General features: G+C 42.8%; 1 protein-coding gene across 1 annotated transcript; it reads right to left on the bottom strand.

The window, feature by feature from the left end:
* Positions 1–2514: 2514 nt before the first annotated feature.
* MANSC1 (MANSC domain containing 1) lies at positions 2515–16215 on the bottom strand. Its single transcript, XM_077807425.1, has 4 exons — positions 16105–16215; positions 10843–11158; positions 9707–9847; positions 2515–3527 (listed from the first exon to the last, which is right to left on the bottom strand). The coding sequence occupies exons 2-4, from the start codon at positions 11063–11065 to the stop codon at positions 2698–2700; spliced, it is 1194 nt and encodes a 397-aa protein (XP_077663551.1). The 5' UTR covers positions 11066–11158; positions 16105–16215; the 3' UTR covers positions 2515–2697.
* Between the last annotated feature and the right edge of the window lie 1093 nt (positions 16216–17308).

The following is a 17308-nucleotide window of genomic DNA, read 5'->3' as shown; positions in this document are numbered from 1 at the left end:
CCACCTCTAGAGGGTGAGAAGCCCCGGTGGGCCAGCCTATACTCCACCCTGGTCCCGAGGCTCGCCGGGGATATCAGCTGGTGGCTCCTTCATGGGGCCATGAGCACGGGCATGTACTTGGTGCAGTTTACATGTCCCGGACACCTGCCCCTTCTGCAGCATGAGGGAGACTCTGGCGCACATTTACTTGGAGTGTGCCAGGTTGCAGCCCCTATATTGGCTCCTCACGAATATTCTGTTACATTTTTGGCTGCACTTTTCCCCTCACTTCTTTCTCTATGCACTCCCTGTCCGTGGCCCCACAAAGTCAAGGGACCTCCTGGTCAACCTCCTCCTGGCCCTCGCTAAAACGGCCATCTATAAAACCAGGGAGAGGAGGCTGACCGATAGAGACTCCTGTGACTGTGGGGCCTGTTTCCGATCCTCTGTCGGTTCATGTATCCAGGCAGAGTTCTTCTGGGCGGCATCCACTGGCTCCCTTGACGCCTTTGAGGAGCAGTGGGCCCTGTCCGGGGTTCTCTGCTCGGTGTCCCCCATCAGGCTCCCTTCTTCTGATCCTTTGACCGTGCTCCTGTCCCTGTTATTTCATTAGTTGTCCCCCGGAATCATTTGGTTTCCAGGTCCTGTGGATCTTCCCCTTAAGCTGGGGAGGGAGGGTCCCTCAGCAGTGGGCGAGCTTCCGCCAGCCCACTTCCCGGAACCCAATAGGTACAATGAAGTTTATTTAGAGAAAGTTTTCAACTTCTTTGTTTTGCATAAATTAATCTGTGAACAATTAATTTTTCTTCATAACTCTGTTAGTTTGAGTTAAAATTAAAGATGGATGCTTTAAGAAATTTATTCTAAGAAAATTATTTTTGTACCCCTCCAGCTTAATCCCATGATAAAAACCTCACCTCAAGCACCAAATTTCTCACACCGCCTAAGAAACGATTGGATATAGGTTATTTTTTTAATTTAAAAATGAATTATTTCCCCTTATTTTTGATAATCCCATTTTTCTGTTGTTGATTGTACTGGCTGTCAAATGGATGCTCTAGGATCTAGGCTTTCATTTAAAAAAAAAAAAGATTCTATACTTCATGATTGTGACAAGCTTTGAAAACAAGAACTGGATGCTACAAACCCTGTCATCCCACCCCACACACTGTTGCTTCCCACAGCTGTGCCCCCTGAATGTGGCTGTTCACTCCCACACTCTTGCTCATCCCTTGCCCGCATCCCCAGAGGCAGGGAAGTCCATGTGTAGAGTGCATGTGGGTGTTAACAGCCATGTAGAGGAGGCATGAGAGTAGGGTTGCCACCTGACTAGGTTTTCCCAGGATCATCCCTGTTTTGAGGTCGCTGTCCTGGGAAATCTGCAAGGATGCTCTGTACACACTGCCAGCTGTCCAGTTTTATGGGCTCAGGATCATTTTGGATGTTCCAGGTTTTGTACCTCAGAGGTGGCAACTCTATGCAGGAGGTGAATGAAGATGCATGTGTGGAGGGAGGTATAAGAAGGGGCAACATGCTATTAGATACAGGGAGGTTGGGAGTGAGGGGACAGGGCTGTGCAGTGGGCCTGGAATGGAGTGTGAGCTCAGCACTGGGACAGCAGTGCTGCCTGGGTTCCCCAGTGCGCTGAGACAGCTTAGAGCTTCTTCTACTAAACTCAGAAGATACACAGGCTTGCTGAGACATTTCTATTGATTGGAAGTGGCATCTCTGACTGCTAGACAGATTTGTGTGATGCAGACACAGCTGTCCTTTAAACTTTCTTATTTACCAGCAATTGTTATGAAACTGAAGATTGCCTACCTCCCATTGCCCTCTCTATCGATAGCAATCCCACTGTCGATGTCAACTCCACCAGAAGCCTGTGCATGCTCTTTGGTTAGGTGTTGAGTCATACCAACTTAGGGACAGGGCAGAATCTTTTACAGGCAGAAGCCAAGTCACCCGGTCATGCTTTTGTCCTGAAGAAACTTGAATGCAGCTTGCTTTACTTTGCAATGACAAAGCAGGTTCTCTCTCTGACATTTACGGCAAAACTCAGAAGTCAGAGATTAGTATCCCTATGGAAGTGGCAGTGGCAGGACCCATGCCTTTAAGCGGTGGAATAGAAGACAAATGGTGTTAGGTGCCTTAACCTTTCATTTCCTTGATTTTATATCAGGTAGGTTTATGTGCGTAGCACCCTTCACTCTTACACCATGAAATTTTGCATATGAATGATTTCTTTTTAAAGTGTCCCCCTATGGCATGAGGCAATGTATTAAATAGGACTGTCAGGCAAACAGTAGTGTTTACACACTGTTTAACAGATATTTTTGTGCCAAATAGTAACAGAATAGGGGGGTGGGCTGTACAGATGCACAAAATAAGTTTTGTTCACAACCTAATCAAGGTGTAGAATATTATGTTAGGATCTTGATCTTTTATTTTAAATCTAAAGACATCTCTGCTTAACGTAGACAGTGTTTGTTTATTTTATGATTTTGCAGTTAAATAAATGTTACTCCGCAATTCAAGGTGTACTTTTTTTGCAGGGGGTGGGGCGAAGACCATATCAACAGCTGCTTGCCCCTTTCCCATCTTCAGCTAAGAGAGAACACACCCTTCTCAAGGATTTGAGCACTGCAGTTCAGTTTCAGGCTACAGCTGCTAACAAAGACTGCACTTCTTACCAATGTATTGTTTCAATTTCCCCTCCCATCACACGTCAGTATACATTCCATTGATCAAGTAATCTAGCCTATTATAATGTCTTCTCTGAAGAGATTGAGACATCCTTCTGCCTATTAGCGCAATAACTAATAGCAAAGACACTATCCCAAAAAGTAAAGCTGCTATGAGACCACTTTTGTCACCAGATTGAGGGGCATGCTTGCTTTTTGGATCATCATCTAATAGGTAGGCTTCTGAATCAAGCTGCCTATTATCCTGGTGCATATTTTGAAAAGGAGCCAAGGAATCCTTACTAAGCAAAGCACCAACTGACAAAGAAAAGAGAGCGATGCTGCTAGTACTGTCTGCAGAGGTGGCTATTGGCTTGATCGTGGTGGCAGATGTTCTTAGCCTTGCAAATTCTGTAGCAGTTCTGGAATTTGAGACCAGGTGGCCAGGTGTGGTAAAAGCAGTGGTGGTAGGAATCTGAATGCTAGAGGTTGTGGTTTTGGGTACCGCGCTACTGACAGTGGTAGGAAGCATGGGAGGCGGTGGTGGAGAGGAGGTGCTGAACTGAAAAGTATGAGCAGCCCTTGTAGGCATCAGCTCAGTTAGCTTTTGTTTTGGGAAATAATCTAAGGTCTCAGGATGTTTTTTCTCTTGGCCTTCAGGAACCTGTGTGTGCGATTCAGTCTTAACTAAATCTTCTTCTATATGGTCAATGAGTTCAGACATCTGAGAAGTAACCGATTTCTGCAAAGCAGCAGTATGATTCAGGTGACCTGCCTGACTGGGAAGGTCAAAGCGAGCTGCTTGTGAAGAAAGAGAGTTTCCATTCGTGTTGTAATTTGCAAGCTGTGAGTCCAGAATCTGTATACCTAAAAATAGAAAGAAAATATATAAATTAATTATTCAATCCACTTTAGCAATCAAATGCTTCCTCTGCCTCCTGCTTCTTCTGAATCCAATAGAGAATCACAAAAGGGACCCACCCCGAAAAGAAACAACTAAACTGCCTGGGGTATCATGATTTTCTCCTATATTTTTTTTTTAAATCACTCAAGTGTTTGGCAATAGGCATATTAAAATTACAGTTGTCGTAGCACAAATTGATACTCCATCTCCAAAGCCTAAAAGTATCAGGCCGGATTCTTCACAGTCTTACACCTCATGTAAGCATTTACCTCTGTGTAAAGCAAGCATTTGATTTGGTAGTGTTCTGCACTCACATTGCACATGTTTAAATGCTTATACAGAGGTGCAAGGCTGTGAAGAATCAGGCCAATCATCTTCAAAACCTTCTTAGTCTTTGCCAACCAGAGAAGCAGAAGTTACCAAGTCACACTTGTATTCGTCAATTTTGCATAGATCGATCTAAAGTACTTATAAGGTCCCTGTTGCTTCAGTATCTGGATGCCTCACAATCTTTTAATGTTATTATCCTCACAATGTAATTATCCTGTGGGGTAGGGAAGTACCATTATCTTCATTTTACACAGGCACAAAAAGGTTCAGTGACTTGCAAAAAGTCTCACAGGAAGTCTATGGAGGAGCATGAACTTCAGCCCAGCTCTCCTGAGACTCAGGCTAGTGTCCTAACTACTGGACCATCCAGAATTAATTTTCTTACAAACCCGCTTCACTCCACTTAGTTTCTCTGTGTAGCTGCCTGCAATACTTTTATTTTTTTTTAATCCATGCAGATGAGACAGGCTTAGGGGTAACCTGGGGACAGCCATCTACACAGAGGATAGATAATTCAGTCCTTGATCTCTCTGGGAAGAAGGAGGAACACTGCATTGTTACAACTGTATTGCATCAGGGATTGAATGGAGCCTCTACAGTTTACAAGCACCTCTCTGATTGAAGTATCTGCCTGACTCAGGGTTCAACAGTGTACCTGGAACAAATTAAAATGCTGAGGTGTTACATTGGCACTGAACGAATTTAAATATCTTAATATCTTGCAGGCATAGCTTGAAGGATGCAGGATATGCCTATTGAAAACAAAAGTTGTACATGCATATACATATGGAATTTGTGACCACACTAGTGGAAGACCCATGTTCCCACATCACATCCTGAAATCTGCTCATTGCAAATGCATTCCACTTGCTCTGACTGGGTTTATCAATCCTGTCTATCAAATAGAGGGATTGTCACATGGATTCCCAGCCCTACCACCACGCAGTGAGCAGAGCAAGGAGATATTCCAACTTAGCAGCCAGGTAGGAGAGTTCGACCCATCCAACCCTATACCTGTAGAAAGTAAAGAAAGCCACCCTAATACCCAGTAACTAGGAGACAGAAGAACCCTCTCCATCCCAGAAGCTAAGAAGAACAGAAAGAATGGATCTCAGAAGTGTGACACATAGGGATTTCTACCATGGCAAGCAATTGCTATTACGAGTGTAACAAATCCCCACATTCTCCAAAACATCCTGCCAACTTCCTACACAACAAACTGACTTGTTGAACAGTCTGGGTCTCCACTCTTTTACTAAGAGAAAGGTACCCCCATGAGAGCCATCATGACGGGAAGTGGATAAAGAGTTGTTAGAAATGAGGAGAGGCAGGGTCCATCATAAGTAGTTGACTCAAATGTTCACCTTTCCTCTGAAGTTAAATTGAATCGGTTTCTAAGCAGCACAGTGCATAGCAGCTATGTTAAAACTATTAACTGGAGTCTGGTAGCAAAATATGCACAGTTTGGCATGATAAAAGCTGCATACAAACTCACATTGTAGACAAAGATTCCATTATGTTAAGATACTGTATATAGATCCTATGCAAAAAAAACCCCTAACACTTTGGGTGAGTAATAGTTCTTGGGAAGACTAACTAACTGGCACACCTCCTTTGTTCACATCATCCAACAGCCAGCTGAATTTACCATTGGGTGTGGTGCTTCACCCTTATTCATTGTATTACCTCTAAGTACTGGAGGGTTGATCAGACATGAAATTCCTAAGCAAACAAGAAACCACACACCCCCAACACTTAGATAACCTAGAATTAATGGTGAAAGAATCTGACTCTTCCTTCAACTGAAAAATCTCTAAGAAATGGATTTTCTCTCTGAGAAAAGTTAAGTGATAAGACAACCATGTTAAGGTTCCACTTTACAAGATCACCATAACATTAAAGTATGTAAATATTTGGGTGACCTTCACTGTATACCTTTAAATTTTCCCCTGCCACCTGACAGCAGCCAGAAACTAAGATAAACAAGTTGACTCACAGGCTCACCTCATCAGTGATTGCCCTAGTATCCCTAATGTAAAACTATATGAAGGGTGTACACTCTTGCTTCCCTCAGAATTTCCCCCAATATATCTAGATTTTGACCAGCAACATCTCTGCTCTTAAGAGCAAAATTGTGCAATACACACAAAATAAGTACCAAACTGAGATCACCTGACGCGTAAGTCAGGATTTGACCTCAGGCTAGTGCACTAACCCTGTGTATTCATAGATATTTAGGTCAGAAGGGACCATTATGATCATCTAGTCTGACCTCCTGCACAACGCAGGCCACAGAATTTCACCCTTCCTTAGCAACAGGTCTTTGCAAGAGAACAGACAGGAAGAAGACGAGAAACTGAATATATGGAGAATTTAGAAGGAGAGTACACTGCTAAGTAGCTTACATTCAGATTTTGCCTGCCTTAAAATTGATATAATTAGATACATATAGGACTTTTGAAAAAAGAAGTGGCGGATTTAAAATATACAATTCATGGTCTCTTCTGTCTCAACTGGAAGCCCCTTTATGCAGAGTGCTGTGCTAACTTCCATTATATTGGGTCACAAGGAAGGAAAAAAACCTTCACAGTTAATTCAATTAATTGAAATGGAAAGACCACCTACCCCAGCTGCTGTGGTACAAGTTGGGAAATATATTTTAGGTTTCTAGAAGGGACATTAAGCAGCATAGAGCAAAAAAACAGTTATGTTATAAACTGGAATGCAATAACTTTTTAAAGAAAATTCCATTTAAAACCATAATCAGAACGAGAAAATCCTTGTTATATACCAGTTTTTTACCACATGGCCTTTTCACAATCTATCCAACAGACACCAAAAAACTCCCAGAGTCTTCCAAGAACAAGTTATTGATTTTTCTGCAAGCTTTACTCAGTAGTCAGAAAGGGATTTCTACATAAATTGATATGTTATTATTTAACGTGCACCACAAACTCAAAGGTCAAAATCTAGATGGTCAAAATCCAACAGTTTCCTCAGTTCCAAGTGCAATACCTCTGAGACAAGGAATTTGCCCAACAATACAGCAGATGTGGTCAGCTAAACCACCATTCTCTTCTCATTCCAAACAAAGGAGTGTGGGACTGAACCCCACTTGTAGAACCCATGCTTTTAGACAAGCTCCCAAAGTAGAACAATGATGCAGTGTTCATGTAAATTGGGTTGTGCAACCTGCAGGTTACCAAGTTCACTCCCTCAAATAACCGTCAGAAAACTGCAGTGTGTGTGGAATTTATGCTGTGGGAAACAGCTTGGTTGGCTGACAAAGAATGAGCTCATCACCCTACTTGAGTCTCCCCACCTTCTTCCACAAAGCCAACAGATGTACCTGAACACTCTTGGATGTACTATCAGGAAGCAGACAGTTATTGCAGCCGGAGTCTGACTAATCACACCCTATATTCTGGGAGTTAAAAAACAAAAGTCAGCCTTATTTCCTCATTTTCATTTTAGATTGTAAGCTCCCAACTGCAGGGGCCTTGTCTTCTTAAGAAATTGTCACGTGCTAGGGACACTAGTGGCATTATAATAGAATAAATAATCTTGCTATTGAAGGAAGACAGATAAAGCAGTGCACAAGCCACTATTTAAAAAAATATAAAAGAAGAGTATTCTACAGGACCATTCTCAAATAGTCCATCTGCTAAACTACCTTAGAGGTCATCTCCTTGATGGAACTCTCATTTGGAACATAGACAACACGTTCCATACAGATAATCAATCGTGATATTGGTGGATACCTACTGAGAATACCCATAGAATCCCATCAATATATCACGATTGATTATCTGTATGGAACATGTTGTCTATGTTCCAAATGAGAGTGTGAGAGGCAGAGCAGAAACCCCAAGTAGTTTTTCAGGAATAGCTTTTGTGGCTGGAAACAGAAGATAAAGACATCTCCTGAATCACAAATGGGTTCTGTGGTGGCTGAGCTGGAAAAATCAAGTTTGCACTGAATAAAGCTGCTCCAATATTTGAGTATTTTTCTTTATCACTAATAAGTGTAACCTTGTGCACATTTCTATCTGAAAAAACAAACTTAAAAGGTTTGTCACAAGAAGTGGGCTAGGCTTCTTGGTAACTACCTTTGAAAAGCTTATCAGGCTTAAGGTAAATGAGCTCACAGACGTCATTTTCATAAATCAATGTGACCAGGAGCCAGAAAAACAGCACAATTGAAAACAAATGGGTATAACTCAGCAATTGCACTTTGGCAAATCAAGAGCCCAGCACAGTCACATGTTCCCTTCCCTCTTTCATTCCTCTACATACTCCTGGGGGAGAAAAGAGTGGGAGAAGAGTGATAAAAGTTAGATAATAAATTAATTACTTGGACTCTTCTGTTTTTGCACCCTAGGAGTTTAAGCCATTTGTTCCTTCCCCTGCCCTGGTTTCCTGGTGTTGTCACAGCAAATGCACCCGAACAGTTTCTGAAAAAGTTATGCGGATGACCCTGACAGACAGCATGCTTTCCCTCACCAGCCAATTCCTTCCCAGGAGAAAGTTACCTCTTCAGTAAACTCAGCCTTTGGGAGCTATCTGAGAGAGAGGAAAAACTCCAGTATATTTAAAAAACTTGTGTTCTCTGCAAAATGAGCCATACTGAAACCACCATATAAACTCCCTTGCGAGAGGACAGTCTAATTGTCAATTTGTTATTTGAAGAGTTCAGTCAGATAAGGTGCCAGTGTAGAAGTACATTTTGAGAGACAAGGTGTGTGAGGTACCTTTTAGTGGACCAAACACTGTCAGTGAAAGAACCAAGCTTTCAAGCTACTCAGAGCTCGTCTTCATTACCTCACCCATCTTGTCTCTCCAATATGCTGGAACTGCCATGGCTATCACTACACTGCAAAGTATATTTTGGTCAGCTTGCTACATCTTAATAGCGGACCTTAGTACAGCTAATGTATTAGCACCAAAAAGTGCACAGCACATTAGACACGACAAGAAATTCCTGAGTTCTAAGTCTTCTCTAAACCTTGCTACTGACACGCAGTTTGGCCTTGGGTAATAAGTCCCTTTGCATCTCTGCTTCAGTTTCTCTACCTGAAAAAAGAGGAATATTACTACTTTTGTTTACTTACTAACCTTGCAGAGATGTAATGAAGATTAATATTTGTAGAGTGCTTTCTATAACTAAATATTTATATGCCCCTCAGCCACCACAATATGATCCCTTCAAATATGTAAAATGCTACAAGGATGCTAAATTTCTACTGCTTCTGTAATATTTAATATACCCACAAGGAATTTCTCCCAAACATACAGAATGTGTCAAAAAGGAAGAATCTTTTTAAGCACACACAAACTGTATTATTTAGGAATAAATCCCTGCCTTAAAGAGCTTACAGTCTAAACAGAAAGCATAGATATGAAAGATTGGAGAGGAGATATATTTTCCTGACATATGAATATTAACTATGTCTCACATTGTCATGGTATGACAGGGTGGGCTTGTTTCGTTTTTTTAAAGAGAGAAAGAATATAAAAGATTTTGAAGTCTAATAAAGGGGGGGCAATCAGGATGTATCATGGGAGATGCAGTCCACATGAGAAGCCAGGTCCATAAAGAAGAAAGGGGGTATAAGGCACCCAAAACTATAACTCCCATGAAGTACTATGGTAGCATTTCCAAAACGAAATTTTCAGTTTTCAGCTGATTGTTTCAGTTTTAATTTTTGCTGATAAATCAAAACATTTATGACCAACTCTAATGCAAACACACATCAGTAAGGCACATGAGTATAAACAAAGTCAATGATCAGTTGATTTTAGTATTGTTTACCTCTATTTATCCTGTAGCTCACGAGTCCTTTTAATGGTTTCATTGGACAAGCTTCCTTACTAGGGCAGTAAAACAGGTAGCAGTTTGGATGCTGACTTATCCTTCGAGCATCAAAAATCATCAAATTACATTGCCTGTCTCCTAAAAAAGGATAATATATTATATACTTTAGCAGCAAGAAGTGTTGTATCTGCCTCTTTTATGGCAATAAGCTCTGCTTAGCTTGACTAAAATCCTCCAGATCAGTATGAAGGGAAAAGAATGAATATATCACATTCTGCAGGAAATATAGTTATGGGGATTAATATATATAACTAGATACCTACAAGCCAAAAGCTTATGTGCAAGATGTTGCCCATCCTTCTACGTGCCAATGAGTTCTAACAGAAATAGTAGGATAAGCCTCCCCTCACCCACCTGCTGGGATTCCTACCAAGGTGCTGTTGCCCTCAGATCAGATCTGGGGACACCATTTTTCATATGAGCCTTTGGCTCAAAGGCATCTGATAAATTTGAAAAACCCCTAATTTCTTTGAATGACTGAGAGAAGATTTCACCATTCCCACAGCCTCCTGACTCTTTCTACTGTTTGATTCACTGTTAACACTGTGAAGCTGCTATCTGCAGCTATAGTTCATTTTGCTTCTAATGGCTTGATGGAAAGCAAAGATCCCAGAAGAGTTTAAGCATTTTATTTTTAGCTACTCATATGTAACATAAAACAATCCATTGTTTCTTTTTATTCTGTCTACTGGACTCACAAAGTTATGGCTTCTACATCTTGGAGTGGATGGTGAGGGCGAGGGGGAAGGGCTTAAAACCATTGCACATGCCAAACGTTCAAGATACATGCAATAATTGCTCAGACTAATACATATTGCTAGGACTTAATCACTAAAATCTCATTTCATTGGCTAATAGGTTTAGCAAAACAGACCAATATTCACAATATCTCGTTAGTCTTGGTGTGAAAGGAGAGAGATATTCACATTTAGTGCTGAAAGAAGAAAGGAAATGCAGAATGTCCTGGTTCTTCCCCTTTGAGGGCTGACACCAGCTCATCCTATCCCAGCCCATTACAAGCATGTCATAAGCAATGATAGAGAAGAACAGAGATCAAGGGAGTATAAGGTTACCCGATATTTTTTTTTCTAAGCAGCAAACATTAATACAAGCTTCCCGAGTTGGTGTATATATTGGCTCAGTCCCTCTGATGCCTTTTGAGAGAGATCGCATCATATCAATGACAACATTTTCCATCTTCTCTAGAGAGCAATCTTGACTTAGGGATGGCCCAGGTATCATGTAACACATGATTAGAAATGTGCAAGTAGACCACCAAGTTATGCTGATGGACATTTTTACTTAGGCGCCTTCTTCTTCAGTCAGGAACAGCGATGAACTTCTTGGTGTTTAACTTCAAGATAATCTCATTTCAAGAAGAATGCATATCTGTGAGGAAAAATAAAGAATGGCTTCCTTTAGTCAAAATGAAGTTTTCAACAACTTTTAAGAGCCTTTTGTACAAGTAGCAAATGTTGGTCTTTTTTTTTTAAAGTTTATATTACATATTTGATGCAAAGTTACTTACTTCCTGTCATAAATATAAAGGGAAGGGTAACAAATTTTATGTATACAGTAATATAAAATCCCTCTTGGAGAATCCCCTTACCTGTAAGGAGTTAATCAGTTCAATTAACCTAGTTAGCACCTGACCAGAAGGACCAATGGGGAAAGAAGATACTTTCAAATCTGTGGGCGAAGGCTTTGTTTTTGTGCTCCGTGTGTGTTCTCTCCGAGACAAAGAGAGAGACCAAGCAAGTAACCCAGCTCCTACTGAAATGATACATCTAATATTAGAAAAATAGTAAGTAATAGCAAGGAATGCGTTAGATTATCTTTTGTTTTAGCTTGTGAATTTTCCCTGTGTTAAGAGGGAGGTTTATCCCTGTTTTTTTGTAACTTTGAAGTTTTGCCTAGGGGGGAATCCTCAGTGTTTTAAGTCTTATTACCCTGTAAAATTACCTTCCATCCTGATTTTACAGAGGTGCTTTTTTTACTTTTTTTTAGGAATCTGACTGATTTTCAGTGTCCTAAAAAAACAGAGGTCTGGTCTGTGCTCACCTTGTTTACCTATCTGGTTGGTAGATTATTCTCAAGCCTCCCCAGGAAAGGGGGTGAAGTGGCTTGGGGGAATATTTTGGGGAAACAGGGACTCCAAGTGGTCCTTTTCCTGAATCTTTGTCTAACTCACTTGGTGGTGGCAGCAGTACTCATCCAAGGACAAGGAAGGATTTGTGCCTTGGGGAAGTTTTTAACCTAAGCTGATAGAAATAAGCTTAGGGGGTCTTTCATGCGGGTCCCCACATCTGTACCCCAAAAGTCACAGTGGGGAGGGAACCCTGACACTTCCCAACATACTTGGCATTTAAGATATTTTAGAATTTCCCAATTAAAAACATTGCTACACTTTTCAAATGAAAAAGGGTGGTGAATACAGCACACAAGAATCTCTCTGAGGTATTTATATGGTCCCTATCATAATATCTGAGTGGCTCTTAATCTTTAATGTATTTTCATTACATACCTATAAGGTAGGAAACTGCTATTATCCCCATTTTACAGAGGGGGAACGGCACAGAAGGCATAAGGGACTTGTCCACAGTCACACAGGAAGTCTACATCAGCCCTGGGGACACATATTGGAATCCTCTTCCCTACTTTTTCAACCAAGATGCCCAAGGACATAAAAAGAGTAACAAAGGGGATCAGTGCAAACACTGGAAACAGGTGATTTGGGGGATTGCTATTGAGAGAGACAGCCCCCCTTACATAACCAAGCTCCTGCTCAGATATGCTAGAGGGTCAATAGAGTAAAAATAGTTACATAGATTCCAAGGCCAGAAGGGACCACTGTGATCATCTAGTCTGACCTCCTGTATAACACAAGCCATAGAACTTCCCTACAATAATTCATAGAGGGTATTTTTTCAAAAAACATCCAGTGTTGATTTTAAAATGGTCAGTGATGGAGAATCCACCAGGACTCTTGGTAAGTTGTTCCAAAGATTAATTACTCTCACTGTTAAAAATGTATGCATTGTTTCCATTCTGAATTTCTCTAGGTTCAGCTTCCAGCCATTGAATTGTGTTATACTTTTCTCTTCTAGATTAAAGAGCCCATTATTAAATATTTGTTTCCCACATAGGTCCTTACAGACTGTAATCAAGTCACGCCTTCACTTTTTCTTTGTTAAGGTAAATAGAATGAGCTCAGCGTGTCTATCATTAAGAGGCAGGTTTTTTAATCCTTTAATCATTTTCTTGGCTCTTCTCTGAAGCCTCTCCAATTTATCAAGATCTTCTTGAATTGTGGACACCAGAACTGGACACAGTATTCTAGCAGTAGTTGTGCCAGCATCAAATATAGAGGGAAAACAACCTCTCTAGTGTTACTCAAGATTCCCCTGTTTATGTATTCAAGGATTGCATTAGACCTTTTGGCCACAGCATCATACAGGGAGCTCATATTCACCTGAATATCCACCATAACTCCACTGGCAGTTTTGTCAAGCAAAATAGTGGTTTCAGTAACTTTTTTAATGGATAGGCATCCACACCACAAAAAGCACCATCGAATCTAGCAGTGCCGGTGGTACTCTCAGTAGTCTGGCTAAGATTTGAATAGCTGATGGAGACTAAATGACCTCCAGGTCCCAAGGGCAGGGACAACACAGAAGAAGCTTGCAACGTTACTGCCTGTGCTCTATCTGTCTAGTAATTAGAAGGATACAGATCTCAGGATACTTAAGTCTTATACCTTAAGACTGGAGGATAGGTAATGTGATGCCAATTTTTTAAAAAGGCTCCAGAGGCGATCTGGCAATTACAGGCCTGTAAGCCTAACGTCAGTACTGGGCAAACTGGCTGAAACTGCAGTAAAGAACAGAATTGTCAGACACATAGATGAACGTGCTTTGTTGGGGGAAGAGTCAACATGGTTTTGTAAAGGGACGTCATGCCTCACCAATCTACTAGAATTCTTTGAGGGGGCTCAATAAACATGTGGACAAGGGTGAGCCAGTGGATATAGTGTCTTAGATTTTCAGAAACCCTTTGAAAAGATCAGAGCCATCCTGTCCATAGGAAGGACAGGGGAACCGTCCTGGGCCCTGAGCTTTGGGGTGCATGGGAGGGCAGGGCAGCCCAGGGGCCTTGTGGGGGGCCTGGCGCCAGCAGCAGGGTTGGGCCCAGGCCCCATACTCACTGGCCCAGGCATTTATTTCTTTTTCTTGCCTGCAGCCCCCTGGGCTTGGGCTCAGTCTGTGCAGCAGGAGCGAGTAACCTGGCCGCAGCCCACTCTGCTGGCTCCCAGCATCGCCTGCCACAGCATGGTCCTAGTGTCCCCCAACTACTAGGGCCAGGGCAGGCTGAACCTGACCCTGCCCTTCTGCCTCGGACGGACCCTTCCCTTTTCTGGTAGTACCCTCCACCAGCACAGGCATCCCCTCGCCCCTAGCACAGGTGAGTGCCAGTCACTAGTCTCCAACATCCCTCACCCATCGCCCAGCCCTGGTGTCCTGCCAGTGCCCCACACCTCCCCCTTGTACTGCCCTTTCTCCCCTCTCCCAGCGCTGGGTGGGGTCCTCCAATGCCACCTCCAGGCCAGGGCCAGCCCTTATCACCCCCCGCCTCAGGGTCCTCCTTGCCTTTCAGCTCTCCAGCCTTGGGGTCCCCCTCCCTGCAGTACCACCCACCAGGAACTGGGATCCTCCATCCATCTGCTTTTCTGCCTCCCCTCCCCCTCCCAGCCCCCAGAGAAAGCAGATCTTAGAGCCCCTCCTCCATGCTGGAGGGTCCTGGGGTCCCCCAGCACAGCGCACATATAGGCTGTCCAAGAGCCACGCAGTTCCCGAGACATGGGCTCTCAGTGTTGCAAATGTGTAATTACATTTTAAAAAATCCACTGAGGGTAGTGAGACCATATGCACCTGGGAAGTAAGTTTGCTGCAAGGAAGTCCAGGAAGGTGGATTTCAGAATGTAAGCGGTGTGACACTGATCGTGATCGGTGAGGGTTTTTTTAAATTATATGAACTTTATTGTAAAAAAACTACAATATAACATTATAATTATGCAGCTGGGCGCTATCAATATTTAACCTGTGGCCAGCAGCTGCCCTTGAAGTTCACTGTAACCAGATTTCATCTGTATAAAAAATGTTAAGGGTGGCCACAAACAGGCTAATTTGCTCCAGGCTCTGCACCCAGCTAGGGACGGCAAGGTCCCTCACCAAAGGCTCTTAAACAAAGTAAGCTGTTATGGGATAAGAGGGAAGGTCCTCTCATGGATAAGTAACTGGTTAAAAGATAGAAAACAAAGGGTAGGAATAAATGGTCATTTTCAGAATGGAGAGAGGTAAAAAGTGGGGTTCTCCAGGGGTCTGTACTGGGACCAGTCCTATTCAACATATGCATAAATGATCTGGAAAAAGGGATAAACAGTGAAGTTTCAAAAACTGCAGATGATACAAAACTACTCAAGATAGTTAAGTCCAAAGTAGGCTGCAAAGAGTTACACAGGGAACTCACAAAAGCGGGTGACTGTGCAACAAAATGGCAGATGAACATAAATGTTGCTAAATGCAAAGTAATGTATACTGGAAAATATAATCCTAACTATATATATAAAATGATGGTGTCTACATTAGCTGTTCCCACTCAAGAAAGTGATCTTGGAGTCATTGTGGATAGTTCTTTGAAAACATCCACTCAGTGTGCAGTCAAAAAAGCAAACAATGTTGGGAATCATTAAGAAAGAGATAGGTAATAAAACAGAAAAGATCATATTGCCTCTATATACATCCATGGTACGCCCACAGCTTGAATACTGCGTGAAGATGTGGTCACCCCATCTCAAAAAAGATATATTGGAATTGAAAAAGGTTCAGAAAAGGGCAACAAAAATGATTAGCGGTATGGAAGCGCTTCCATATGAGGAGAGATTAACAAGATTGGGACTTTTCATCTTGGAAAAGAGACGACTAAGGGGGAATATGATAGAGGTCTATAAAATCATTACTGGTGTGGAGAAAGTAAATAAGGAAGTGTTATTTACTCCTTCTCATAACACAAGAACTAGGGGTCACCAAATGAAATCAATAGGCAGCAGGTTTAAAACAAACAAAAGGAAGTATTTCTTCACACAACGCACAGTCAACCTGTGGAACTGTTTGCTGGAGGATGTTGTGAAGGCCAAGACTATAACAGGGCTCAAAAAAGAACTAGATAAGTTCATGGAGGATAGGTCCATCAATGACTATCAGCTAGGATGGGGAATGGGGAGCTCTGTTACCAGAATTTGGGAATGGACGATTAGGGATGGATCACTTGAAGATTACCTGTTCTGTTCATTCCCTCTGAAGCACTTGCCATTGGCCACTGTTGGAAGACAGGATACTGGGTTAGATGCATCCTTGGTCTGACCCAGTATGGCCGTTCTTGTGTTCTTTCATGAACACAAACTTAAAGAGTTTAAATTATTTTGAAGTCCTGCAAAGATATGGGAAGTAGCCTCTGTATACAAACAAACAACAGTGAGTTCCTCCTGCCCTACCTCAGTCCTCCCACCCGTAAAAAAAGGAGCAAGATTATTTTTGATGTCCCTAGTTTAAGCGAACACTCATTGCCCTTTAAAGCAAACTGGGCAACTTGTTGAAAACTACATAACTAAACAGAAGGCGGAGCAGCGCTGCTTACAGGGCCATCTGCCAGGAAAAACAGGTTCCCCATCCCGCATATGTGGGTGGGGCAGAGGGGCACAATAATCCCTGGGGCGGTCACAAGAAGCTGCGTTTGCAGTTATGGTTTCAGGGAGCCCGAGTCCTGAATCAAAGCCGGGGGGCAGGGAAGGAGATTACACATGCACTCAGAAAGGAGAGGAAACGGCTGCTGGGACAGGAAAGGAAGGGGGAGAGGATTAAGGCACCAATTAACAAGACCCCTCTTCTAAATGACTTGCAACGTGTTTTCCCTTTCGCAGCTCGCGGTCAGGCTCCCCAGTGGACGGAGCCTGGCCAACAGGACCTGGCTGCCCCCCGGATCTCTCGCTCCTGCCCCCAAGGAGTAGCCGCTGCTGAGAGCCCCCCTCGCGCGGCTCTCTCCAGACAGCCTTACCGGCAAGAGACGTCCCGCGCAGGGGGCAGCGCTGCCCAGGGAGGCTGCCGCAGCCGCAGCCGCAGGAAGGAGCTTTGCTTTCAGGCGCCTCCGGGTCCGGGAGGGAGGAGGCAGAGCTGCTGCGGGCAGGGGAGGGCTGAGCTGTGTGACTTTGAGGTCTGTGTGATCCCGGACGCTTGAAAGCAAACTCATGCGCTGCTCGACTCCAGTGTCTAGTCTTCTTGATCCCAATGGGGCTACTCCTCAGTCCCCTGCTCGCAAATCCTGAATGAGGCTCCAAATGATTGGCATAAGAATGGGATTTGTGTATTTTTTAAACAGCAACCGTTTCTGGGGTCTTTTTATTTGCCTCCTGGTTTTGAGCCTTCAGGGTTCACATCTTCCAGCTTTTCTCTGCAACCATGGGAGTTAAAAACTTACTCTCTCCCC

Source organism: Eretmochelys imbricata, chromosome 1 (assembly GCF_965152235.1).
Source record: "Eretmochelys imbricata isolate rEreImb1 chromosome 1, rEreImb1.hap1, whole genome shotgun sequence".
Classification (NCBI taxonomy): domain Eukaryota; kingdom Metazoa; phylum Chordata; order Testudines; family Cheloniidae; genus Eretmochelys; species Eretmochelys imbricata.
Note: the sequence above shows the minus strand (reverse complement) of the source record. Positions and strands in the feature narration are given on the sequence as shown.